Below are 24,136 nucleotides of genomic sequence, written 5' to 3'. Positions count from 1 at the left end.
TAATGCGAGGAAAAATGACAAGAAAAGGAGAGAAAGGAGAAGAAGTGAAAACACGCAGCTGAGTGCGCTCACGATATGTAAGTTCAACACCCCTGCACCGCAATGTAGCAGCCCGCCACTGTACACGTAGACTGCCTGCACGATGCGAAGACAGCGGCGCGTATTAGTGACTGTGCGTTAAACGTCCCATTTCTACGCCTTATAAGAGGAGCGTTTTTTGTACACAACAAATTGATATGGAGGCCTAAGTCCGAATTCTACAGATGAGACACCCGGTCTTCATCTTCCACGGAAGACCTAAATCTGTATTTTTTTATGCGTTTAAGTTTTGTTCCATTTGGCACTATTTAAAAGGCGATTATAAAATTCATACTCATAAGCTCAACTGACATGACTTTCTTTTAAAAAAGGTCAAGTCCACTGCAGAAAACAAATTTGATTTGAATAAAAAGTGGAAATTTAAACATGTTAAAGAAACATTTTTATCACAAGTTATTTCACAACTCAGAGACATCAAAATCAGAAAGTCGAAGATATCCCTCACTCAAAATATATTTTTTTAAATTATACAATATTTCAATTTATACAGATTTGAAAATAAGGACCCGCTCGTTTGAACCCAAAATAACAAAACGAGGAAAATTACACTCGTTCAGTGAGGAATAAAATTTCGTTTCACGTGACAATGAGGAGAAAATGAGAATATCTCATAATTCATATCATAAAATACAAAAGAAATAGTGAGTAGATGACGTCATCAGTCTCTGTGTTTGCATACAAACCATGCAGGATGTACGTAGTTTTGTGAAATTAAGAAAAAATAAAATGTTATAAGTTTTTCATTTTGCATGTTTTGCATCCTATCTTGATAAAATTTTCAGTGTTTCGCTTTTTTGATTTGTCTCTTTTTTTTTCAAACGAACTTTTTCGGGTGGACTGTTCTTTAAGGGATTACTCTAGGTTGAAAATAATCATATGAATAAATAGAGTAAAATGCTCGGTTTCATAGCATTATTCTAGATCCACATCTACCGAAGATACAAACTGCCATACAGAATATCAATCTTACAGAAAAAAAAATCATCTCTGTAATTATTTCAAATGTAGGTCTCAATTTACAACATATACCAAAAGAGTGATCTGGACCCGGTCTTACAAAGAATTGTGATTTATCCGATAAACCACAATTATGGAAAGCAAACAACGGCAATATTTAAAATGCATGTTTATTCAAAATATTTTCAAGAGAATGTTGTAAATTCATACATTCATCGTTTTCTTTTAAAAGTCCGTGGGCTTTTTTTTGTTTACTAAGGACATTGTGCAGATTTCCTTAAGAAAAAAATTATGACATCATTGGATTTCCATATGTACAGATGATGTTGACGGATCAATCGCAACTCTTTATAAGACGGGGCTAGGGCTCCATTTCATAAAAAAAGTTATGATAACAACTCTTGCTGGAATATCACCTTGCATCGGAAGAACCAAGCAAAATCAGAATTTTCTCTGTTGTCAGGCTTTGATATTTCTACACAGCAAAAACTGTGGTGTTAACCGGTACACATAGAGGACCACACCTGTTATTTTGCACCGGTGTTAAATTGATGGTGTTAGTTTTACACCTATAGGTGTTATTACAACACCTATGGTTGTTACATTTACACTCTTTGGTGTTATGTTCAATCTCTAGGGTGTTATTTTAACGCCTCAGGTTGTGGTCCTCTATTAACACCAGTTGGTGTCAGTTTTGACACCACATTTTTTACAGTGTAGCAAGACTTGCTATCATAGCAGATTTTTATGAAATGGGGGCCTAGGTGGTAAGTTGAGAACTCATGTAGAGTAAAAATGAATCACAAGATTGCTATCGGAATGTGCTGTATCATGCATGACTGTGTGTCATTTTATTTAGAGCGAATTTACATGTTGTATCAATATCGTACAATTAAAAACCTACACAGCAAAAACTGTGGTGTTAACCGGTGTACATAGAGGACCACACCAGTTATTGGCCGGTGTTAAATTGGTGGTGTTAGTTTTACACCTATAGGTGTTATTACAACACCTTTTGTTGTTACATTTACACTCTTCAGTGTTACGTTTAATCTCTAGTGTGTAATTTTAACACCTCAGGGTGTGGTCCTCTATTAACACCAATTAATGGTGTCAGTTTTAACACCGCGGTTTTTACAGTGTAATGTCATAAACAATGTCGACCAATTAGATAAATACCTGTAACAATGGAGTGACGATATAAATATACATGATATAAAATTAATATGTGGTTTTCATAGAAAATACACCAAAACCTGTTATAAATAAACTGACTCCATAAAGAGTTACAACTATTAGTGGGGTATGGTGTGTCATCCCGTAGGACTAGCGTGCCAAAATTGATTTTTTGGTTGTTTTGGCTTCAATAGGGTCCCCTTAGACCAAAAACGATGGGGGTCAAATTTTCAGACCCCTCCTTCCCTTTGTGGGGGGTCCTTTTTGGCGCCATATTGGTCTGTACAAAGCCCAATAGGATAATCCATTGTTTTCAACCTTATTTCTCACTTTTCTTCGCCAATTTTATTTTTAAGTTGTCTGAGGTGTAGAAGAATGAATATTTGATGATGTTGTGAAGTCAGTATTTTTTCACTTTTGCCATACGGGGGGCGGATTTTGCGAAAAATGCCCCCAAATTGTAAAATATTACCCCAAAAATGTAATTTTCCCACTTTTTGGCACTAGAATTAGAACAAAAAGATTACAAAATGAAGTGCATATGTCTTCTTGTACAGTCCAATAACAGAGGAATACATCACACGTAATTTATATGATTATTATTAATAAATTAATGTAAAAGTCACCCCCATTTCAGGATTTTATGCAGTGAAAACCTAACTACAACACTAGAGGGCGCCATAACTTATCATGATGATATTAGTGTGGTACGGTATATCATGACACACTTCCTGCAGGATTTTTGTGCCAAAATTGTTTTTTTTTTTTGATTCACTTGGGTCCAATCTATCACGAAATAATAGGGTTCCAATATTCCCCACCCTCACCCACTGCCTGAGGGGGGGGGGTCACCTATATCGAGACCCACTAAAATCAGGAGTATCAGTAATTTGCGCCCGGTTAAACAATGGATTATTTTATGGAATTTTATCATCCCTAGACAGCTAAAATGCCTATATCTGAAGGCTTCAAGTTGGACGAGCATCCTACCAACCATATTCCCTACTCCCCCCCCCCCCCCAACTGACTGGCATACAACTGTCACTATTCGGCCACTCGTTCTGGAGTACAATAACGATTAAATTATTCTATTCGAATTGTCAATTATGTACTTCTCGGCTAATTTCCAATTACTGATAGCCAGAAAAAACACATAAAATATTATTTTAGCCCCCCACACACACGCACATATGCACATATTCATTATTGAAATAACAAGTGATGTATAGAGAACTTCCGAACTTACATTGTTTTTCAACAGTTGTTAGTACTAATTGACCTCAGGAATAATATACTAAAAATCTACCAAAATCTGCATCAGGGAAAGTGGTTATTTTCAAGATAGTATCCAAGATGGCCACCATTCACTTAAAATTAATGAATACGACTCTCTCATATCCACCCTAGAATCTTAATTAGTTTCATACTCCATGGTCTAGGAGTTAAATAATTTGTTGACACAGGGTAGAGTGAATATAAGGACCCCAGAATACCTGGAAAATATAAGATGGCATCAAAAAAGCCTGCCGTGTGCTAAAAATCCGCAATTTGGTTTTGATTCAATGATTTTAAGGGTGAAGTAGTAAATTGGAAAAAAGTTACAAGGACAGTGAGTGGTCTGGTGGGTCCAAAAATCCATGATGGCTTCAAAAATTTTATTCTGAAATGGCTGCTAAAATTAGAGCAGACATAGCTGATTTCATATCGTCCATGGAAATGTGATTTCGATATTTAATTTTAAACCACTGGTTTGGGTTAAGTAATATATAAGGATATATCATAAGTTACAAGGACAGTCAGTCATGTCAGTGGTCTGGTATGTCCAAAAATCAAAGATGAATTCCAAAAAATGATCCTAAAATGGCTGCTGATACTTAAAGCGGACAAAGTTCATTTCATATCGGCCTGGGAGATAAGGTGTTTCATAAGGCTGTTCGTAAGATAAGACGACTTTAAGAACGACTGGTGATCCTTTCTTTTGGTAAATGGTATACACCATAGGGGATGGTTTAGCGCGTAAGTCGTCTTATCTTACGAACAACCTTATGAAACACCTTACACCTTTATGAAACGGCCCCCAGTTTGGTGTCTAAACCAATGGTTTCAAGGGTCAAATAAGACATTTGGTTAAGTAAATAAGGGCTGTCAGTGGTCTGCTATGTCAAAAAATGCGATATGGCCTCCAAAATGCAGGGTCTAAATTGACTGTGGTTCTTAAAAGTAGACATAGTTCATTAGAAATGCACATTGTGGATTTGATTTTGGTGTCTACACTAGAGTTTAAAGGATCAAGTATTGTTTCAAGTAGAAAGAACAGTCGGATGTCGAGTTTATAAAAAATCCAAGATTGCTTAAATGACTGCTATTACTTTAAAAGTGGATATTAAACATATACCTGGGGATATTATTTTGGTGTCTACACTAGTATTTCAAGAGTTGAAATTAAAAATACATATTAAGGACTGGCTACAATGACTATGCAGTTATCCATTTTGCCTTGAAATCCAAGTGGGCTTTTAAAAAATGGGTTCCAAAATGACTACTGTTACTTAAAAGTGGAGACATTATTCAAACAATACCAACCTGCGAGAAATATTTTGGTGCCTACACTTATGGGATAAGTTATCATATTGATTCATGAGTTTGTAATAGCACCCACTTGATGAATTTTTTTAATCTACCATGGATTTTAGACGAAATGGAAAACTAAATATCCTTGTTATTTGTTGAATGTATTATCTAACCCTTTATACCACCATGTAGACAACCAAATTATTCCTCACATATTAATATTGTATAAACTGATCATTATTGAGTTTTAGGAATCATTTTAGATGCCATTTTGAAAACTTTCTTGGATTTTTAGGCAAAATGGACAAGTGCATATCTTTGTAACTAATCGAAAGTATTATTATAATCATGAAACCATTGAGTGGACACCAAAACCCTATGTCCTTAGTGAATTTTAAATGAACGATGTCCATTTTTAAGTAACAACATTCACTTTAGACTCAGATTTCTTCACGACATCTTGGATTTTCCGACATAGACCAATGACTGTCCTTGTTATGATATAGTAATATTAATAATATAGGTATAATTACCTAGGGAAGCCACTTCAGTTCTAAAAACTGTTCTCCCAGCGGGCCTTGCCATTATTATTACCCCTGCCTTAGATGGGCTGCCTAGGCGCTTTAGCATTCAAGGAATTCCTTCGCGCATTCAGGGAATTTCTACCGGGTTCCCATTTACCTCACCTGGGTTGAGTGCATCACAATGTTGATAAATTTCTAGCATAATGAAACTATGCCATGACTGGGATTCGAACCCACGACCCTTTCAAAGTCAAAAGACCAATCCACTGGGCCACAACACTCGAACAGTTGTAACTAATTTTCTGACTTTAAAAATCATGGTTTAAACATGAAACCATATTCTTGATGGATATTACATGTCCACTTGTAAATAACAGTGGCTATTTCATACTCTATTGTTTAACATACTCGACCAACGCCACTCTCCTTGTTACTTATTCTAATGTATTATTAGACTCACTTTTCCATGGTAGTCACACACATTCATATTCCCGGATATTGAACAAACTATATCGGTTTTTCAAGCAGCAACAGCAATTTCAAACTCCATTTTTGGAAGCCATCTTGGATTTTTTAACATACCGGACCACCGACTGTCCCGGTATGTTGAGTCCAAGTTGGCCTCCAAAAGTTAAATGAATAAAGAATGGAAACGGTATATTCTTGTCCCAATTATGATCGTTGAAACCATGGTCTAGACACCGATTTCATCTATCTCAGGTATATAAAATGTGCTATGTCCATTTAAAGTATCAACAGCCATTTTAAACTCCATTTTTGGAAGCCATCTTGGATTTCTGGGTCCTTGTAACTTTTCCCGATATACTTCTTCACCCTTAAAAATCTTTGAATAGAAACCAAATTAAGGTCACTTAAGTAACAAAAAAAATCCAGGATTTTTTTTTTATTTTAGCCCAAGGCAGCCATTTTGTCCCCCCCCCGTGGGGGGGGGGCGAGAATCAAAACAAATTAGATGCCCATACTATGAATCGGCATTGGAAATAATTGCTCTTAAAATGTGTCAGCTTTCAAATTTATTGATAAATTTCAGTGCCTAGAATTTGATTTTTTTAGGGAAGTGCTTATCATAAGTTATGGCGCCCTCTAGTGTTGTAGTAAGGTTTTCACTGCATAAAATCCTGAAATGGGGATGATTTTTACATCAATTGACCAAAAATAATGATATACATTACATGTGATATATTCCTCTGTTGTTGGATTGTATAACAAGACATATTCATTTCATTTTATAATCCTTTTGTCCTGATTTTAGTGCCCAAAAAGGGAAAAATAATATTTTTGGGGGCAATATTTTACAATTTTGGGGCATTTTTCGTAAAGTCCGCCCCCCTATGGTAAAAGTTAAAAAACATTGACATCACAACATCATCAAATATTCATTCTCATACACCTCAGCCAACTTTAATAATTAATTGGCAAAGAAAAGTGAGAAATAAGGTCGAAAACAATGGATTATCCTATTGGGCTTTGTACAGGCCAATATGGCGCCAAAAAGGACCCCCCACAAAGGGAAGGAAGGGTCTGAAAATTTGACCCCCATCTTTTTTGGTCTAAGGGGACCCTATTGAAGCCAAAACAACCAAAAAATCAATTTTGGCACGCTAGTCCTACGGGAGCTCTGTCAGTGACATACCGTACCACACTATATCATGACTATTGCAACTTTGCCAAAATTACAACTACCATGGTAACAGGGCTCAGCAGCCAATCACAATCAAGGTTGGCATGGAATGGCAAATTACATTACTGTTTTACATGCAACTGAGCGAGCCCCTTTTAATTACAATCAATAAACCAACTTTGACACTCTCTGAAAAGGCTATTCAAAATTTTCAGAGGCCGAGCAACATGAACTACATACCTAGGATAACTGAAAAAAAGACTCAAACACTTTTTCCACCTGCCGTCCAAACAGACAAGGAAATTCATTTTGTTTTGTGGTAAGCAGGGTACGTAGACAGGTAAAATAATTACTACCAACAAAAATATGTTTTCCATTGATGAATTAGGGGTGAAAATATATTTCTGAGTCCTGTAGGAGATACAACACTTACATCTTTAATTCACCCGTACTCAAACACTTTTTTGTTCGTCATCAGTTTTACATATCACTTTCCGCTTGAAGTTAATCATTGACAAAAAAGAAAGTTTAATTGCTTAAGCATTCAGCTAAGAGATTATAAATTGCTGTCAAAATGTCCCATACGACACGTATGGAATCGGCTCAGAACATTCTCAATAAAATTCTTACTTCTTTCTTTTTTATTTATAATTTTAGATACATTTTTTGTTCACTTGATAAGTCACTGAGAGTGATCGCCCCGCATCCTGTGACACCACCCTGAAGGTTATAATAAATTAGTGCTTTACATTTGTACAGTAATGTGCAAATCAAATATACATATATATTTCAAACAGTTATCATATATCTGTACATAATACATGTATCACACACTATATAAAACCTGAAATATGAAAAAATACATGCATGTCGGATAATAGTCATACATTACATTAATACTCTCAGACAAAGACAGATATTGTTAGATATGCTAAATAGTGTCATATTCGGCATTCAATAATTTTGTTCAGTAAAATTCACTTCCCCAGTTTCTCAATTCATTGAAAATCAAGGATATCATAATTTACCATCATTACCACTGATTACTATTAATATACACAACAAAAACTGTGGTGTTAACTGGTGTACATAGAGGACCTCACCAGTTATTTTACACCGGTGTTAAATTGGTGGTTTTAGTTTTACACCTATAGGTGTTATTAGCAACACCTTTTTTGTTACATTTACAATCTTTGGTGTTATGTTTAATCTCTAGGGTGTAATTTTAACACCTCAGGGTGTGGTCATCTATTAACCAATTGGTGTCAGTTTTAACACCGCAGTTTTTGCAGTGTAACCATTTAATCATGTTAATTATTAATTATTACTCCAACGATCTCTTGGATTTCTTAGACCATTTGTAAGAGAACTAGAGAAAAGTTAGAATAAGCCGAGGCGATGTACAGACAAATTGAAAAATGAAACCTTCCGACAATATAGACGGACTGGAAAAAGAATTAAAGGGGAAGTTCACCCTGACAAAAAGTTTATTGTAAAAATAGCGGAAAAAATAACAGAAAATATTGCAGAAGGTTTGAGAAAAATTCATCAAATAATTAAAAAGTTATTAGAATTTCAATTATTTGATTTGTGACGTCATATGCGAGCAGCATTCCTACATAGCGAATGGTAAAAAAATCAATGAAATGTCATTTTCTCAGAAAATTGAAAATGGTTTTCACTGGAACTTTTGTATATCAATAGACAAATCATTTCACACCCGATCATGAAAAGAAAACAAAATTAAGTCTTCAGGAACCATACAAAATTTGAAATTCATACATTTTATATTATATAACACATGGGGCAGCTGCTCGTTTATGACGTCACAAATCCAAAATTTTGAACTCTAATAACTTTCTTACTCTTTAACGGATTTTCCTCAAACTTTCACCAATATTTTTGACTATTTTTTCTGCTATTTTTACGACAAAGTTTTCTTCAGGGTGAACTTCCCCTTTAAAGGATAATTTGCTAAGTGATAGTTATAGAAAATCAAGTAAGTGGTACAATGAATCAAATTTTGAATAGACATAGTATATAAAGACTTATATAAAAAGGCCTACCATGGATTTGCTTTCATTTGTGTTTTATTTTAAATTTCTAATAATAGCAAATTTGAAATTTAAAATTTATATTTAGAAAAATTTACATTCGGAGACCTACTCGTAAAAGACAATATTCAAGGCCAGAAGTAAAAAAAATAAGCCATAGTGCCGATTTGACAAGTGATCAATAAACAAATAGACAGAAAGTGGACATCCGGATGTTATTAGACCATATCATGTTCAGGCCTATAGCCATGGCCGTATGTATAATTTTTTTTTTGGGGGGGGGATCCGGGAAAGACACCTACAAATAAATTTGATAAAAGTGAGGGAGCAAAGCGACCGAGCTTGTCATGTCATGGGAGAGCTTTTGCATTTGCTAAAGTGAAATAGAATTTGGTTTTCTTGCACACTTTCGGTGATTTTTGTGAAAATTTTCAATAAGAAAAATGTAAGTTCTCAAAAGTTTCTCGCAGCGTATGGCAATGGTAAGAACCTCACACTCAGATAAAATGCAACCATGGTTCGGAGAGTCTGGTTAAAAAAAATCAATTCTGGCCTCTTGCCCTGCATCTTCATCCTAATCAGGGACTTCTATTAAAATGGAGCTAAAAAATCATCATCGATAACACTGAAATTGGTGCCAGAACATGTCACTGGATGCGAAAAAGATGCCATCGTCGACAGCGCCCGCAAAGTCTGCACCGCAGTCCACCGATTCTGTTTGTTTTGCATAAGAAAACATCACAACATCAGAAGTAGGACCATCCAATCGCTTTTATCCGCGAAAGAACATTTGTGAATGGAAAATTGGCGTAGACCACTTCAGAGTCTCGAAGCCCCCGCCGACTGAGTGTCGATATCGTTCGGCTGAGAGAGCGGTGTGCTCCCGGGGCGTGGCCGGGGAAGGTGGTCGAGAGCTCTTGCAGTTCGTCATCCCTGATCGAGTTGCATTCTTCATATGACGTCATAAAGGAACCATCTTCGTCTTCCTGTGATGGGATGAGAGGATTGAGACGATATAAAGATATTATAATAAACCTATAGACAGACATTCATAGATATCAAGAGAGGATAAGACGGCTTACTTATTCGAAATAACACAGCGTACCAGAATGTGACCCATATATGTTTACAGTGTATTATATTAACAGTGTCTTCACACTGTGTTCACAGTGTGTTTAGTGTTAAACAGTGTGTTCAAAATGTTTTCACAGAATGTTCACAATTTGTTCACATTAGGTTTACAGAGTGTACTCAGTGATTTCACAGTATGTTCACAACGTGTTCATATTGCTTTCACAATGCGTTTACAGTAGTCCTCTGGTCACAGTATCAAACGGTGTCCACGGTGATTTCACAGTATGTTTACAGCGTTTTCACACTATGTTCAGTGTGTTCAAAGTGTCAAACACGTTATTCCTATTGCTTTCACAGAATGTTCACAAGGTGTTAAGAATCACAGAATATGTTAATAGTATGTTCAGTGTTTTCACAGGATGTTCACAATGTTTTCACACTATGTTAAATGTGTTCACAGTGTCAAAAACTGTATTCCCATGTTTTCACATAATATTCAAATTGTGTTCACACTCACATATGTTTACAGTGTGTTCACAGTGTTTTCACACAAGGTTCACAGTGTTTCCACAAAGCGTTTACAGTAGGCCTATGGTAACAGTATCAGTTACAGTGTGCTTACACTTATTTCACAGTATAATTATGTTTACGGTGTTTGTTCACTGTGCCAGAAGACCTGGGTTGACACTTCACAGTATCAAAAAGTGCTCACAGTGATTTGACAGTGTGTTTACATTGTCTTATAAGGCAGTGTTTTCACTGTATGTTTACAGTGTTCACAATGTTTTCACAGTGTCCCACAGTGTGACCCACATGTTTACAGTCTATTAACAGTGTGCTCATATTCTCACACTGTGTTCAATCATTGTGTTCACAGTGTATTCAACATTTTACACAATGCGTTCACAGTAGGCTTATGTTTGGTGTCAAACTGCGTGTTCACAGTGTTTTCACAGTGTGTTAACAGTGGGTTCATCGTGTTGTCTCAGTAGGGCCTGTATTCACAATGTTTTCACAGTGTGTTGTTCACCCAGTGGACAATGTGAAGATGTGTTGCACACTTAAAGTACTCAAATTAAAAAAGGTTGAAGTGATTTCACACTGTGGACACCTCTGTGGTACAGGGGTCGCAGAAACGGGGAAAGGGGGATCTGGGTGGGCTTCAACTCCCCCACTTTTTTTAAACAAAACCGTGTACAAACACGTAAAAAATACCATCTGATTCTGATTTTTTGCATCGTCAGCCCCCTACTTTTGGCTAACCCCCCCCCCCCCCACTATCAAACTCGTTCCGCGGCCCTGCAGCGCGAGCTTTAACAGATTGATGAATGAATAAGCAGGATACAATTTTAAAACTGTAAAGATTATTTTCATATAGTGCTCCACACTGTAAACGCACTTTGAACACACTGTGGTGAATTTCTTCACAGCAGCTAGACTACAGGCCTATATGCGACGTTCAGAAATTTACCAAAACCAGCAAAGGCGTGTACACAAGAACAGTTTGTTCTCATTTCTTTTCTTAATTAAAGCACATCATTCATCGGCCATGCTCGTAAAAATCTGAGACAAAAACAACTACTGAAATATGTGGAACGGGGCGGGCTGTCGTAAGCCTAGAAGGGGGGGGGGGGGGGGGTGGTCGACAGAGATTCTAAATGATACTTACGTATTCAATCCACGATAGAGGAGGAGGCGGTAACGATGTCACTCTTGCCGGCAGGTCAGGGGGATCACAATATACATGTTCCTTTCGACACCTGAGAAATCCTAAGAAAACTGAGAGTAATTTGGAAAATTAAGTTACCGCACATTGTATTAATTAACATGCGACCAAATTTTGAAGAGGAAGTTCGCCCTGAGGAAAAGACAGGTCGTTGTAAAAATACCAGAAATAAAGTTATTGGTGAGTTCACGAAAATTTCAAGATTTTGATTTTAATATGTTTTATGTGCACTATATGTTATGTAATATAAAATGCATGGATTGGTTCCAAATATAAAAAAAAACACTCATTAGAGGGTGTGGAAACAAATATAACCGCCCAAATTAAATAAACCCTTACCCTTTCATTTACATGATTCTGAACCAAAAACTCTATTACAATCCTGATACCATGGTCACATTTGCTCTACGGCGGCCGTACGGCGAGTCGAAAACAGCCGTTTCAACATATTTTGTACCAACTACATACAGGTGGTTTGAATAAAAATTAATAAAACGGCTGTTGTTGACTCGCCGTACGGCCGCCGTAGAACAAATGTGACCAAGGTATAACTCTATCCCTATGCCCTTTGAAATATCAAGACCGGAGCAAATGTCGCCGGAGCAATTGTCGTGTCACCTCGAATCCATCTCCTATACTTATTCGTTTTTTTTTAATTGCAAGCTCATTCTAAATTTACTTTTTGAATGCCAGCGTTAACTGTAATAATAATAATATGCATTTATATAGCTTCATCTATCTAGAAATATGCTATTCCGAGGCGCGTTGTTATTATTATTACCCCGGCTTTAGCTCGAGCTGCCTCTCAGCGCTCATGCATTTAAGGAATTAATCCTACCGGGTACCCATTCACCTCACCTGGGTCGAGTGCAGCACAGTGTGGATAAATTTCTTGCTGAAGGAAATTACGCAATGGCTGGTTTACATGAGAATATCTTTATTGGGTATTCGTTCCCTATGCGACCGATATCAGTGTTTATTTCATCTAATTCCCAATGGCGGATCATAATTATAAGCATGATATATTGCTTACAGTTTCGATTACATAGGGAACCAGGATACGGCTTGGAACGATTGGAAAATTTACTTACCGGAACATAAGAATATAAAAGTGTAGATGACCATTTTGATATAATTTTGCAACTAGTCATTTTATTCGTTTTCCATTATCTTTCTCCCCTTTTGTTGTCTTGAACAAAACAATAATAACAACAAACAAATGAAGCGGCAGACAAAGAAGAAGGAATAAGGAAGAGAGAGAGAAAGAAAGACAATTCCCCGCAAATTTTCGAAAGTTGAATCTTATCTCATCTTTCTTTTCGAGAGGAAGAACAGGAGGAGACAGGTGGAAAATAAAATGACGAAGAAAAAAGGAGGATAAAAGGAAGAAGAAGGGAGAACAAGGAAAGCAGTAGCAGCAAAAAAAGGAGACAAAAATGGAGGATAAGTTACTGAATTTCTTAATTTATTCTCACCTTTTCTTCTCCTCCAGATGAAGACAGATAGAATGATAAGGATACCGGCTCCAATGATTACATAAAGCGAGATGGACATAATTGTTGCTATGGTATGACTGGACTGACTCCCCGTTTGCTCTGCGTCAGACTTGCTATCTCCTGAAAGACAAAAGAAAATTAAAAAATTAAAGATGACTTGAAAGAGAAGGAATGGAAGAAAATGAAACTTGACACTACAAGAGAATATGTATGTGGGGCGTGTGTGAGAGAGAGGGAGAGAGAGAGAAATGGTTAGAAAGACAGCTAGATCATTAGACAAAGATAGACAAGGAAGGAAGAGAGAGAGAGAAAGAGAGAGTATGCACTGTTTTGAATACTAAATTTACCTCAGAATAAATTTAGAACAAAATAATTTAGATATAAATAGATAGATTAATAATTGCACTGCAGATCAAAGTTCCAGGTAAAAATTGAGAGTCATGGCAAATTTAAAATCTTGTAATGTTTAGACGTTCTCATCCTGCACGTTTGATATTCAAAGAAGGGGGCTGCTCGGGGCATTAAATCCCAACAGTAATCAAAGACGATTAGATATTGATAAATTCAAGACTAATTTTCTTCATGTCAATCACTTTTCCAGAAAGTTCAGATCCGGTTGCGGTATAAAAGTAGCCGATGGTAAGTCTGAGAAGCGGAGGTGGTAAAGTGGGTGAAGGAGTGGGGGGGGGGGGGGGGGGCGATGATCGGCTAACAACCGCTTTTTTCTACTTTCACTTTGGTCTAACCTCAGTTCGTCTACTGACCAGTAGGTCTAATCGCCATTTATTTTCCATTTTAAGTTTTAAGTTCCTGCTAGGCTGTCCTTATCTTTCCTGTCCTGCATGCCAGGAGGCATAATGGGCAGTAAGTAAGTCAGTAAGTAAGTAAGTCAGTAAGTAAGTAAGTCAGTAAAAAAAGTCAGTCAGTAAGTAAGTCAGTCAGTAAGTCAGTAAGTAAGTAAGTACGTCAGTTAGTCAGTGAGTGATTAAGTCAGTAAGTAAGTTATTAAGTCAGTAAGTAAGTAAGTCAGTACGTAAGTAAGTCAGTAAGACAGTCAGTAAGTGAGTGAGTAAGTAAGTAAGTAAGTAATTAAGTAAGTGAGTAAGTACGTAAGTAGGTAAGTACATAAGTAAGTATGTAAGTAAGTAAGTATGTATACATATATGTATGTAAGTCAGTAAGTAAACAAGTATCCTATCCACTTCGTCTAACACCAGCTAATCTTTGTTGTTAGATGCACTGTTTATGGATCACATATTACATATACATTTAACTTTAGTTACAACTGATGACTACACGAAGTGAAAATTAGACGAAATGGGCACTTAGAATACTTGGCGTGGGTATAAATCTAAGTGTAGACTTTAGACTCAACCGAAATAAGGCCTCATTGATAATAGCCAAAATGGTTGTAACCCATGTGGTATTAGACTAGCCCTATCTGAAAAGTAGACCAACTGCATAAAAATCAAGTCAATATAATCCATTAAGGTTAGGAGGGGGGGGGGGGAGGTTATATCTGAATGGATATTTCATATCAATTTTGGCGGAAGGGGATCCAGTAACATCATATCGGTAAACAGCTTGGGAAGTTGCCCCCTCCTGAATTTTGTTACAACAAAAATTCACAAAATTCGTCAAGAAGTGTCCAAAAAGTCTTCAATTCAGGATATGAAATGCATAAAACATCCTATAAGGCATAATTCGCTCCCTCGCTAACAAGTTTCTTCAAGAATGTTCACGCACCTTGCGTCCCCCCCCCCCAGGAAGAAATGTCTGCGTACGACATGAGTAAAGTCATTCTTACCAGCAATGTTGAACTGTAGAGAGTGGCATGACCCAACCTCACGCCCTGTGCAGCATAAAATAGCGATATCCCCATTCGGTGAAATACTGGGCAGAAAGACGATATCTCTTGCCTGGCAACAGGTATTGTTCCGAGAGGAGTTATTAGCCTTCCGACTTTGGCGATGAAAACATACCGGGCTTGAAGTTTCATTGTTTATGGGGATAAGAGGGTTACCCGTTGATGACGTATCTGTTTTATCTGTCCAATATGAAAAATGTAAAGAATAAAATATGCCATCGGATTATTGCAAGAAGCTTCTTGAAAATGGAAACTATGTTATAAAGAGATGAAAAAGAGTGGTAGGCAAGAGTGGTACTGCAGGCATGGCAGGGAAGCCGTCAATCTTGGTAGCAAGATGTTTTTTCAGACATTCTTTCTTCAAGCAGCTAAAAAAAAAAAACAAAGAAGGGGGAGAAGAATAAAAACAGAAAGAAGCATGAAGAGAATAAAAAAGAGAAGTCTTGGAGTGTAATTCTATAATACCCCTAAAATTAGTTTGTAATTCGACCACATTTTCGTCTTGCCCCTATCGCAATATCTGGGCAGAGCCCCTGAGTATTTTCTAAACCATGGACCAAAATATATCCTGACGAAACTAATCGGCATCGAATGTGATACCTAGTTACACATTAAAATTACATTTCCTTGTTTTTAGTTAAATCTTGTGTAGAATTATACCCCTTAAGTTCATTGTTCGTCTTTCTACCTCCATGATTATATTAAGCAACATGGAAGTGAAAAAACTACGCTATCGTTAAATTTCAAACTGTGAATCACATTTTTAACACAGTCCACAATGCGAACACACTGTGAACAACACTCATGTGGCGTGGTAGAAATACCCACGGTGGTAACTGTGTTCACACTTCATTTCAACAGTTTCGGGTTTCTCTGAATCACTCGCATCTTCAGATACTGCATTTTATGTGAACATACTGTGAACACAAACACGGTCGAGATGTCCACTGTGTGAACTTATATCCACATTATTGAGTATTAAGAATTTTAACATAATGAATCACATATAGTCCACTTTGTGAACAGACTGTGATCCCCCACACAGTCGAGATGTCCACAGGCCTGGATGTCCACAGTGTGAACCTACCTCCAGATTATTGGGATTTAAGCATTATATGGTCCACTATGTGAAAGCACTGTGAGCATACACACAGTCGGGATGTCCGCATTGTGACTGTTTGATTTTAGGCATTTTCACACTGTGGATTACATACATTCTCCTATGTGAACACACCTTGTGATAATGTATTCCACACTGTGGTCTTTCCAGCAACAATAACCAATATATTGGGACAAGATGGATAAGAATTGTCACATGAGGATAGAGCTGACCCAGTTATAATTGCCTCATTATTTTAAGTATGTAATTAACTATTATTCAATACTTTCATTATTTTAATTACGTACTTGACTATTATGTAATACTTTCATTCGTGGGGTCAACGATTTACAAGCAAAGCTTCACAGTGGACCTTTCCATTTTGACAAGCTATTTTCAGCTACAATTTTTTCATGATCCATCTAAGCTTAAAATCTATCATGTTGTGCGACATGATTGTTTTTTATACATCAATTGTTTATTATCATTTTATTTCATGGCTTTTGTTTACTGTTTTGCTGGATATCATAAAAAAATGAAACTGAAATAATTAAAGCAAGAAAGCAGAAAAAGCAATTGTAGACTTTCCGGAAATTCCCGACATGCTAAATACAATCAGTGCCAGTCTCTACCGTGACAATTTGAGCGATACTTGATTAATTACTTTCGAATCAGTGACAATTCAGCAACAGAATTCCCAGAAATCCTTCTTTTACATGATGGCGTCATATAAGCCACGTCCAAGTTATAAATGTCCACTTTCATTCTCAGTGAGATCCTGCAGGAGATCTGTGTTCTCCAAATGCTACAGAAGGACTTTCACACAACTGAAAGTTCACTGTGATTTGTCTTGTTCAAGAAAAGTGAGCAATAGAATCGAAATTGTATCTATTCATGCAATTCTGCATAGGCCTGTATTCAAATTTATTCCATTGATTGCGTTGTTTACAATTACAATTACTTTCAGAAGTGTATTTATTTATTAATTTCATGTCATTAACCATTTTATGTCGGCCCACCTATATATTTTGTTAGTTTTGCCTACGAATGGCCTGTGAATATATTTGTTCTAAACATACTGATTTCAGCATTTTAACTCTGAATAATACACTGGTTTTCATACGAAATACATTTACACCATTAACTGAAGTGAAAATTCTAGTTACCTTTAACCACCAACTGGACTCGTCTCGGTGATTTTTCGCTTTCCCTGATTCCACATTCTATCCATTTACCATTATCAGCATGTGTTGGGTGAAACGTCACTGATGACGTCACATAATCTTCGTCATCGCTGATGCTAAACTTCTTTTGAATTTCCTCTTGCAAATTGAGATCTTGGGCTTTCCAGGTGAGTGTGCCGATGGAGCCCTTTTTCACATAAGCAGAACATTTTAGTGTTTCACTGGTATTGGCCGTGACAATTACTTTGCCTGGATCGTCGGGCGGATGACCGCCCGATGACGTAATGCGTACTGATGCATCGGACCCTGTGCCAAATGAGAAAGAGAGAAAACAAAATCACTAAATTGACTATGAAGGAAACTGGGAGACAGTTACCCCCAAGAACGCCGAAACGACAATGAATTTTTGCTTGAAACGATCCGGCGACACTTCCATAATCACACGATGAGTACGCACACACACACACACACACAACCACCCACCCTTGACATCCAAAGCACATATCCTTAAAAAGAGATTATTTCTCACGACCGATATAGTAACTAAAACGGTCACAAAATTGGGCCCCCCAAAAATCAGGAAAATGCATATATCTCACAGTTTCATGATCGCAGAATATTTGAAGCGTTGATGCACTGTATTTCTTTTTTTGCATTGGATTGTATTCATTCTCCATTCATAAAAACATGCAAATGCGAAAAAAGAGTAAATCAGGAATAATTAACAGCATATACGAACTGCCGGATTGCTAATTATTTGGGATGGAGAAAAAATGGCAAAATAATTCTAGGAAGTCTGAGAACATTCTGTCATCAAAGTCTGATTACTTGTTTAAGGTGTATTTTGAAATTTAGTGTATGAGCATTATGAGGGTGTCCGTCTTACCATGGTAGTGCTACCCCCCCCCCAACCGCGTAGCCAGGATATGATTTTGGAGGGGGCGGTAAATGCACGAGAAGAGTGCCAAAGGAGGGGGAGTTTCCCCCTCCCGCGCGAAGCGCGAAGCTTTTAGTGTACGTTTCATAAATTGAAATGAAAAGGAGCCGTTTCTCTTGTCTCTAGTACCTCCAATTCGGTTGACTATATTGCGATTTTGAACCGTGTTTTCAAAAGTGATTGTGAACGCACAAAAGAGGTATACAATGGAGGAAATTAAATGATAATATCTCCCGCTAAGCGCGGAAGCTAAAGTGTTTTATCAATTTTTCTTGCCATAAAAAGGTCCCGAGAAAAGGGTATTCTCAAAGATATATTGAAACTTTCTTTGGAAAGATCAGATTTGATTACAAACAATTTAGCATCAGTGCATATTTTTAACTCGCAAAACAGAGAAGATATTCCTCCCCGCGCAGAGCAATGAAACTCTGAAATTTCAAAGGGCGGACGTTTCATCAAATGTAGATATCTCTAATACCCAATCGGCTCTAATTCAATTGATTTGAACTTCATTACAAGGAAAATAGTGCGCAAAAAGTTGAAACTTCTGTGATTTATTGAAATTATCTATATAAAAAGGATGCCTATTTTTTTGACTTATCCTGAAGCGCTTCATTTTGAATATAAAGAAACTTAAGTGTCATTCAAAATTTCAAACTGAGGGCGCAAAACAGGACAGGAGATGAATTTATACAGGGAAATGACATGAAGTTTAATACAATTTGATAAAAATATTGTACTTTTTTATTTAATACAACACGAATTCCATACCTTCCTCTTTTTAAATTAGGAACCTGTTTGCCCCCAAATTATGGTTGTTTAGTAATGAGCTGAAAAGCGGGAGAAGTTGACTTTATGGAGGTAACGGCAGAAACTGATATAAAGATTTTACCCGCTCGGTGCCGACCAAGCCAGAAGTTGCGCGATCAATTGCAAAAAAGATAACTTCATATATTTACTTCGGCCTAACCTTACTCAAATTCATGCCCTAATGTATACAATTTTAACTTTAACTGGCAAGAAGCACATAGCTGAGGTGGAAAAACAGGGTTAGAGAAAAGGTGGGGGAAACAATGGAGAACTTCAATATTGTCATTTAACCGCGCGCAGCGCGGAAGCAAAATTCATATATGAATTTAGAGCAAGAAGAGTGAAGGGGTTTCTCTTTTGAGAAAAAATAAAGAATAGAAAGAAAAAAAACAAAGCTACCTTTCTTCCCTTTCCTCCCTTCCCTTTTCCTTTTCTCCTCTCTTTTTTCCCCTTCTTTTTTTTTCTTTTTGGGGACTTTTTTTTTGGGGGGGGCGACCGCCCCACCGCCCCCTGGCTACGCGCCTGCCCCCCCCCCTGCGACGCTACCGGATAAACGAAATGGGATGATCATATTCATTTGGTCTAATGCGATCATACGAGCCTAATTTGGCCGAGAAGATAGCTGAAAGCTACATTAACCTATATAATGTTCAGTAGACCGTTTCAAGGAAATATATTGGCTTTATGTTTTGGAGGAGGGAGGTGAAAATACAAAATAAGAATGGTTATTTTTGCCGGTGAAGGATTTGTGTATTCTTCATTTTATTTATCTATTATTATTTTTCATATATTTCTTAATATTTTCACCACTTTTTTTGGGGGGGGGGGTGGAAAAGGGGATTTCCCAGCTTCTCCATTAGCGTTTCCATGCTGAGTTCTTCAGTGCGTCGCACGCTTTTAGGCAGTGGCGTACCAAGGATTTTCCAAAGGGGGGGGGGGCAAACTCGTCCTTCAAAAAATTTGACAAGCAAAAAATTCATAAACCAAAAACAAAGGATTTCGTACAAGAAAAAAATGCCTTTGGGTCTCCCTTTAGCATCAACCCGCAACCAGAGCTAGGAGATGACGAGATCAGAAAACAATCAGCGTAACTTTCTCCGTTAAAATAATCTCCTAGCAAGACTTAATTAAACTGGTTTTAGGTTTGATAAAAAGGTTTTCATCACTTACCACGAACAGTGAGCTTGACTGAGGTTTGAATGATACCATTGACGGTCACTACCAAACAGAAATACACCCCGCTGTTCGTACTCTGGACATTCGTGATGATGAGATTCGCTGTCTGGTTCTCGAAGTCAAGGTCAAGGGAGACCTGACTATTTGATATCCTTGTCTTACATGAGTTAGGGTTATCATCTGGACATTCGTGAGAAGCGACAGTGTGATCAGTACGGTCTGGATTCTGTTATGTTAAGATGACGATAATGACGACGACGATGATGATGATGATAATGATTGCGAGGAAGAGGAAAATGAAAACAATGATTGTTGTAATATAATAATAATAATTATGATAATAATAATGATAATATGAATAATAATAAACATAATATCAATAATGATATATATAAATTTTGAATAATAATTCTTTAAAATTAAGTCTTTTTAATAATGACATTCACTTTAAAGGGGAATCCAGCCTTGGCCATAGAATGTTGTGTTGGGAAGGAGAAAAATGAATTAAACAGAATGGTGAAAGTTTGAAAGAAATCGGACAAGCAATAAGAAAAATATAGCTGCTTTAAAATTGAGATCACTAATACCATGTAGATTTCAAATTGGCAACTGGGTAAGTAAATTATGACAAGGGGCAAGGACAACTTTCCCATAGGCCATGTACTTTATTATCAGGGATTTGTGGTTTTCTCCTAAGTACCCATTCCCCTGGGGCAGTAATCTAAATATAACCCAGGTAATATATATTGTTTAATATCCTCATGAAAGAAAAATATAATTTGAAATAAAACTTTTGGGAAAAATGACATTTTAGCCATAATATGTATTGGAGTACATGGAAGAGTAGTCCTTGCCTTACATCACTATGGCATCACATAAGTGGCCAATTTGAAGTCTCCATTGGTATAGTGATTACCAATATTTACAACTTTAAAAAATTCATAACTGTCTTGTTATTTGTCCAATGTTGTTCAAACTTTCACCTATCAACTCGTCTGATTTTTCTTTTTCTTATAAAAACAAGGTTTCATTTGGGTTGGATTCCCCTTTAACGCGTTATCTATCCCCCTCAGACATAATGTTGGAATATGTATACCCGATAATAAGTCGTATGATTAATGGTCATGATGATAAACATATCATTAACAGTCATAATAATGTTGACATGGTGATGAATGAGATATGAGATGGCCTGAAAAAAAAGTTTACTTCCCTATACGACCAGAAACAGGCATATTTTAAACTACGATCGATTGTTCAATATACATTTAATACCATACACTCTGATGTTTAACATTGGATAATGATTCGATATTAAAAAAACATCCATATGTATTTCATATACGATAAGCATCCCAATGATAATGGACCTAGATAACAATAGAATGGAACATAAATCTGTCGAATTTCGTTTGAAAGCAAACTTGTTGTCAAAATCGTAATGACGTCACATATTGCTACGAATCTGACACATGATTTCACTTGATTTATAGGTTTCTTTTCAAACTAATGCAGTGACTACCCTTATATGCCATACTGAAATGCATGACTTTGTAAACTTAGCTAGTGAATATGCATAAAACTTTAATGTTAAAACAATATATTAACGAAAACCTTTATTTGAAAATACTTCACACTGTCACGATTGAAACCGTGATCATAATCGTGGAGAAATCTTAGTGATCGTATCGGATCATATCAGATCTTGAGGTCACTCGTGATAATTGTTTTGATAGAATTTTTTGGAAGGCTCAATAAAATCTCTCGCGATTAGCTACAAAAGGTCAATCACAAGACGATCGGAAGGAGGTATAAAGGAGTGCACGACATTGGAAACGAGGTGTGAGTTATTGGCAAATCACAAAGTGGCACTAAATGCGGAATCCGTTGAACACCTTATGATACAGTCACACCAATTAAACCGAATACAATCCGACCGAAGACCAATCATTGGAAATAACGTATTAGAATTGATCGGTCTAGGGCCCGTTGCAGAAAGAATTGCAATCAATCGCAACTCTAGAAATCATGTGCATCTTGATTTTCAAACAATCAACAGTGCACATTTAGTGATTTTTTTACTTGCGTTTAAATGCAACTCTTTCTGCAACGGACCCCTGGAGGCAGTTTCGTTGGTGTAACTAAACATTACCAGAAAGTTTAAACACTCACAGTTAAGTACCAGGTGGCATGATCCAGGTCTTTCCTGTCCTCGACTCTAGAAAGATTCCATCCATGGGAGCATGGCAGCGTGACGCTCTCCCCGTTCTTGGCAATTATGGGGGCGTGGGTAGTTGCAAGCAAAGTATTGCCGAACTTGACCATCATTTGAACTACATGCGGACAAGAATAGATATAAACTTTACTGCTGCAATTTTAATGGGGATTGTGGTGATGGTGGTGACGGTGCTGGTGCTGTTTGTAAAGGTGACGATGATGGTGTGGTGGTGCTGGTGGTGATGGGGCTGGTGATGGTGCTTTTGAAGATGAGGATAGTGGCGCTGGTGGTGTTGGTGCTGTTGCTGGTGATGATGACGATGACAATGATGTGGTAGTATAATGGTGTTCATGGTGTTAGTTGGTGACTTTTGCGGTGGTGGTAGTGATGATGGTTGTAGAGCTGATGGTGGTGGTGATGATAATAATGGCGACGATGGTAATGGTGGTGACGGTGATGCTGTTAATGAGGATTCTGATGATGATGATGATAATGATGATGACGATGATGATGATGATGATGTTGCTGTGGTGAGGATGATGGTGGCTATGGTGGTCATGGTGGTGATTGGAGATGATGTTAATCAAGATGATGATTCCTGGTTGTAGTGATGGTGGTGATATGGTGATGGCAATAATGGTGATGGTGGTGTACGTGGTGATTATAGTAACGGAGATGGTGGTGATGGTCGTGCATAGTATTGTGGTGATATTGGTGGTGGTGGTAGTGGTGATGATGGTAATGGTTATTGTGGTGGTGTGGTGGTAATAATGATGATGATGATGATAATGATGGTGCTACTGATGGTAATGATGATGACGATGGCAATGACCTGGAGGTGATGATGATGATGATGGTGCTACTGATGGTGATGATGACAATGACCTGGTGATGATGATGATGAAGATGAGCATATTGATGATTTTGGAGGTGACGTTTGTGGTAGTGGTGATGGTGGTCGTCGTGATGATGATGGTAATCGTGATGATGGTGGCGGGTTGCACGTTTTACCATTTATAGAGGTGCTCTCAGTGCGTTCCCGGTGCGACAATGGAAGGTACAGTTGAAACCTTTTTTTTTTCCTCTTTGAGGTTAAATTCTTATAAAGTGACGACTCCTACAAGAACAAAAATAATTACAGAAAAAATAATTATATTTTGGTGGCATTAGATCTACTTTTTCAGCTGGCGGAGAATTTATTACATATCTTATTCTAGTCATTTCTCCATCTGTCCACGTTGTCCATTTAGCTTGTCTTAATACGTCATCAATTTATATACTTTCACAGAAAAAAAACTCAACATTTGCAAAAGATGATAGGCTTGCATCTCCTTTGACGATAAATCATATAAATGTGGTCATCGATCAGCATACGTCTGCTCGTAATTCGTTAAACAAGCGTGTTTTACTTTAAGGCTTTTAACGAACATTTGGTACATTTTAAAAACACACTCCAAAGAAATTCTTACCAGAAATGGCAAATAAAACCAATTTTGCCATCTGCCGCATCTTCATGATGTAATATA

The 24,136-nt window shown here is 37.1% G+C and overlaps 1 protein-coding gene across 1 annotated transcript; it reads right to left on the bottom strand.

Annotated features, from left to right (window-relative positions):
• Nucleotides 1-8,914: 8,914 nt before the first annotated feature.
• LOC121420606 lies at nucleotides 8,915-24,136 on the bottom strand. Its single transcript, XM_041615269.1, has 8 exons — nucleotides 24,080-24,136; nucleotides 22,565-22,725; nucleotides 20,387-20,618; nucleotides 17,452-17,775; nucleotides 15,127-15,366; nucleotides 13,299-13,439; nucleotides 11,767-11,876; nucleotides 8,915-10,009 (listed from the first exon to the last, which is right to left on the bottom strand). The coding sequence occupies exons 1-8, from the start codon at nucleotides 24,123-24,125 to the stop codon at nucleotides 9,770-9,772; spliced, it is 1,494 nt and encodes a 497-aa protein (XP_041471203.1). The 5' UTR covers nucleotides 24,126-24,136; the 3' UTR covers nucleotides 8,915-9,769.

Source organism: Lytechinus variegatus, chromosome 8 (genome assembly GCF_018143015.1).
Source record: "Lytechinus variegatus isolate NC3 chromosome 8, Lvar_3.0, whole genome shotgun sequence".
Classification (NCBI taxonomy): Eukaryota; Metazoa; Echinodermata; class Echinoidea; order Temnopleuroida; family Toxopneustidae; genus Lytechinus; species Lytechinus variegatus.
Note: the sequence above shows the minus strand (reverse complement) of the source record. Positions and strands in the feature narration are given on the sequence as shown.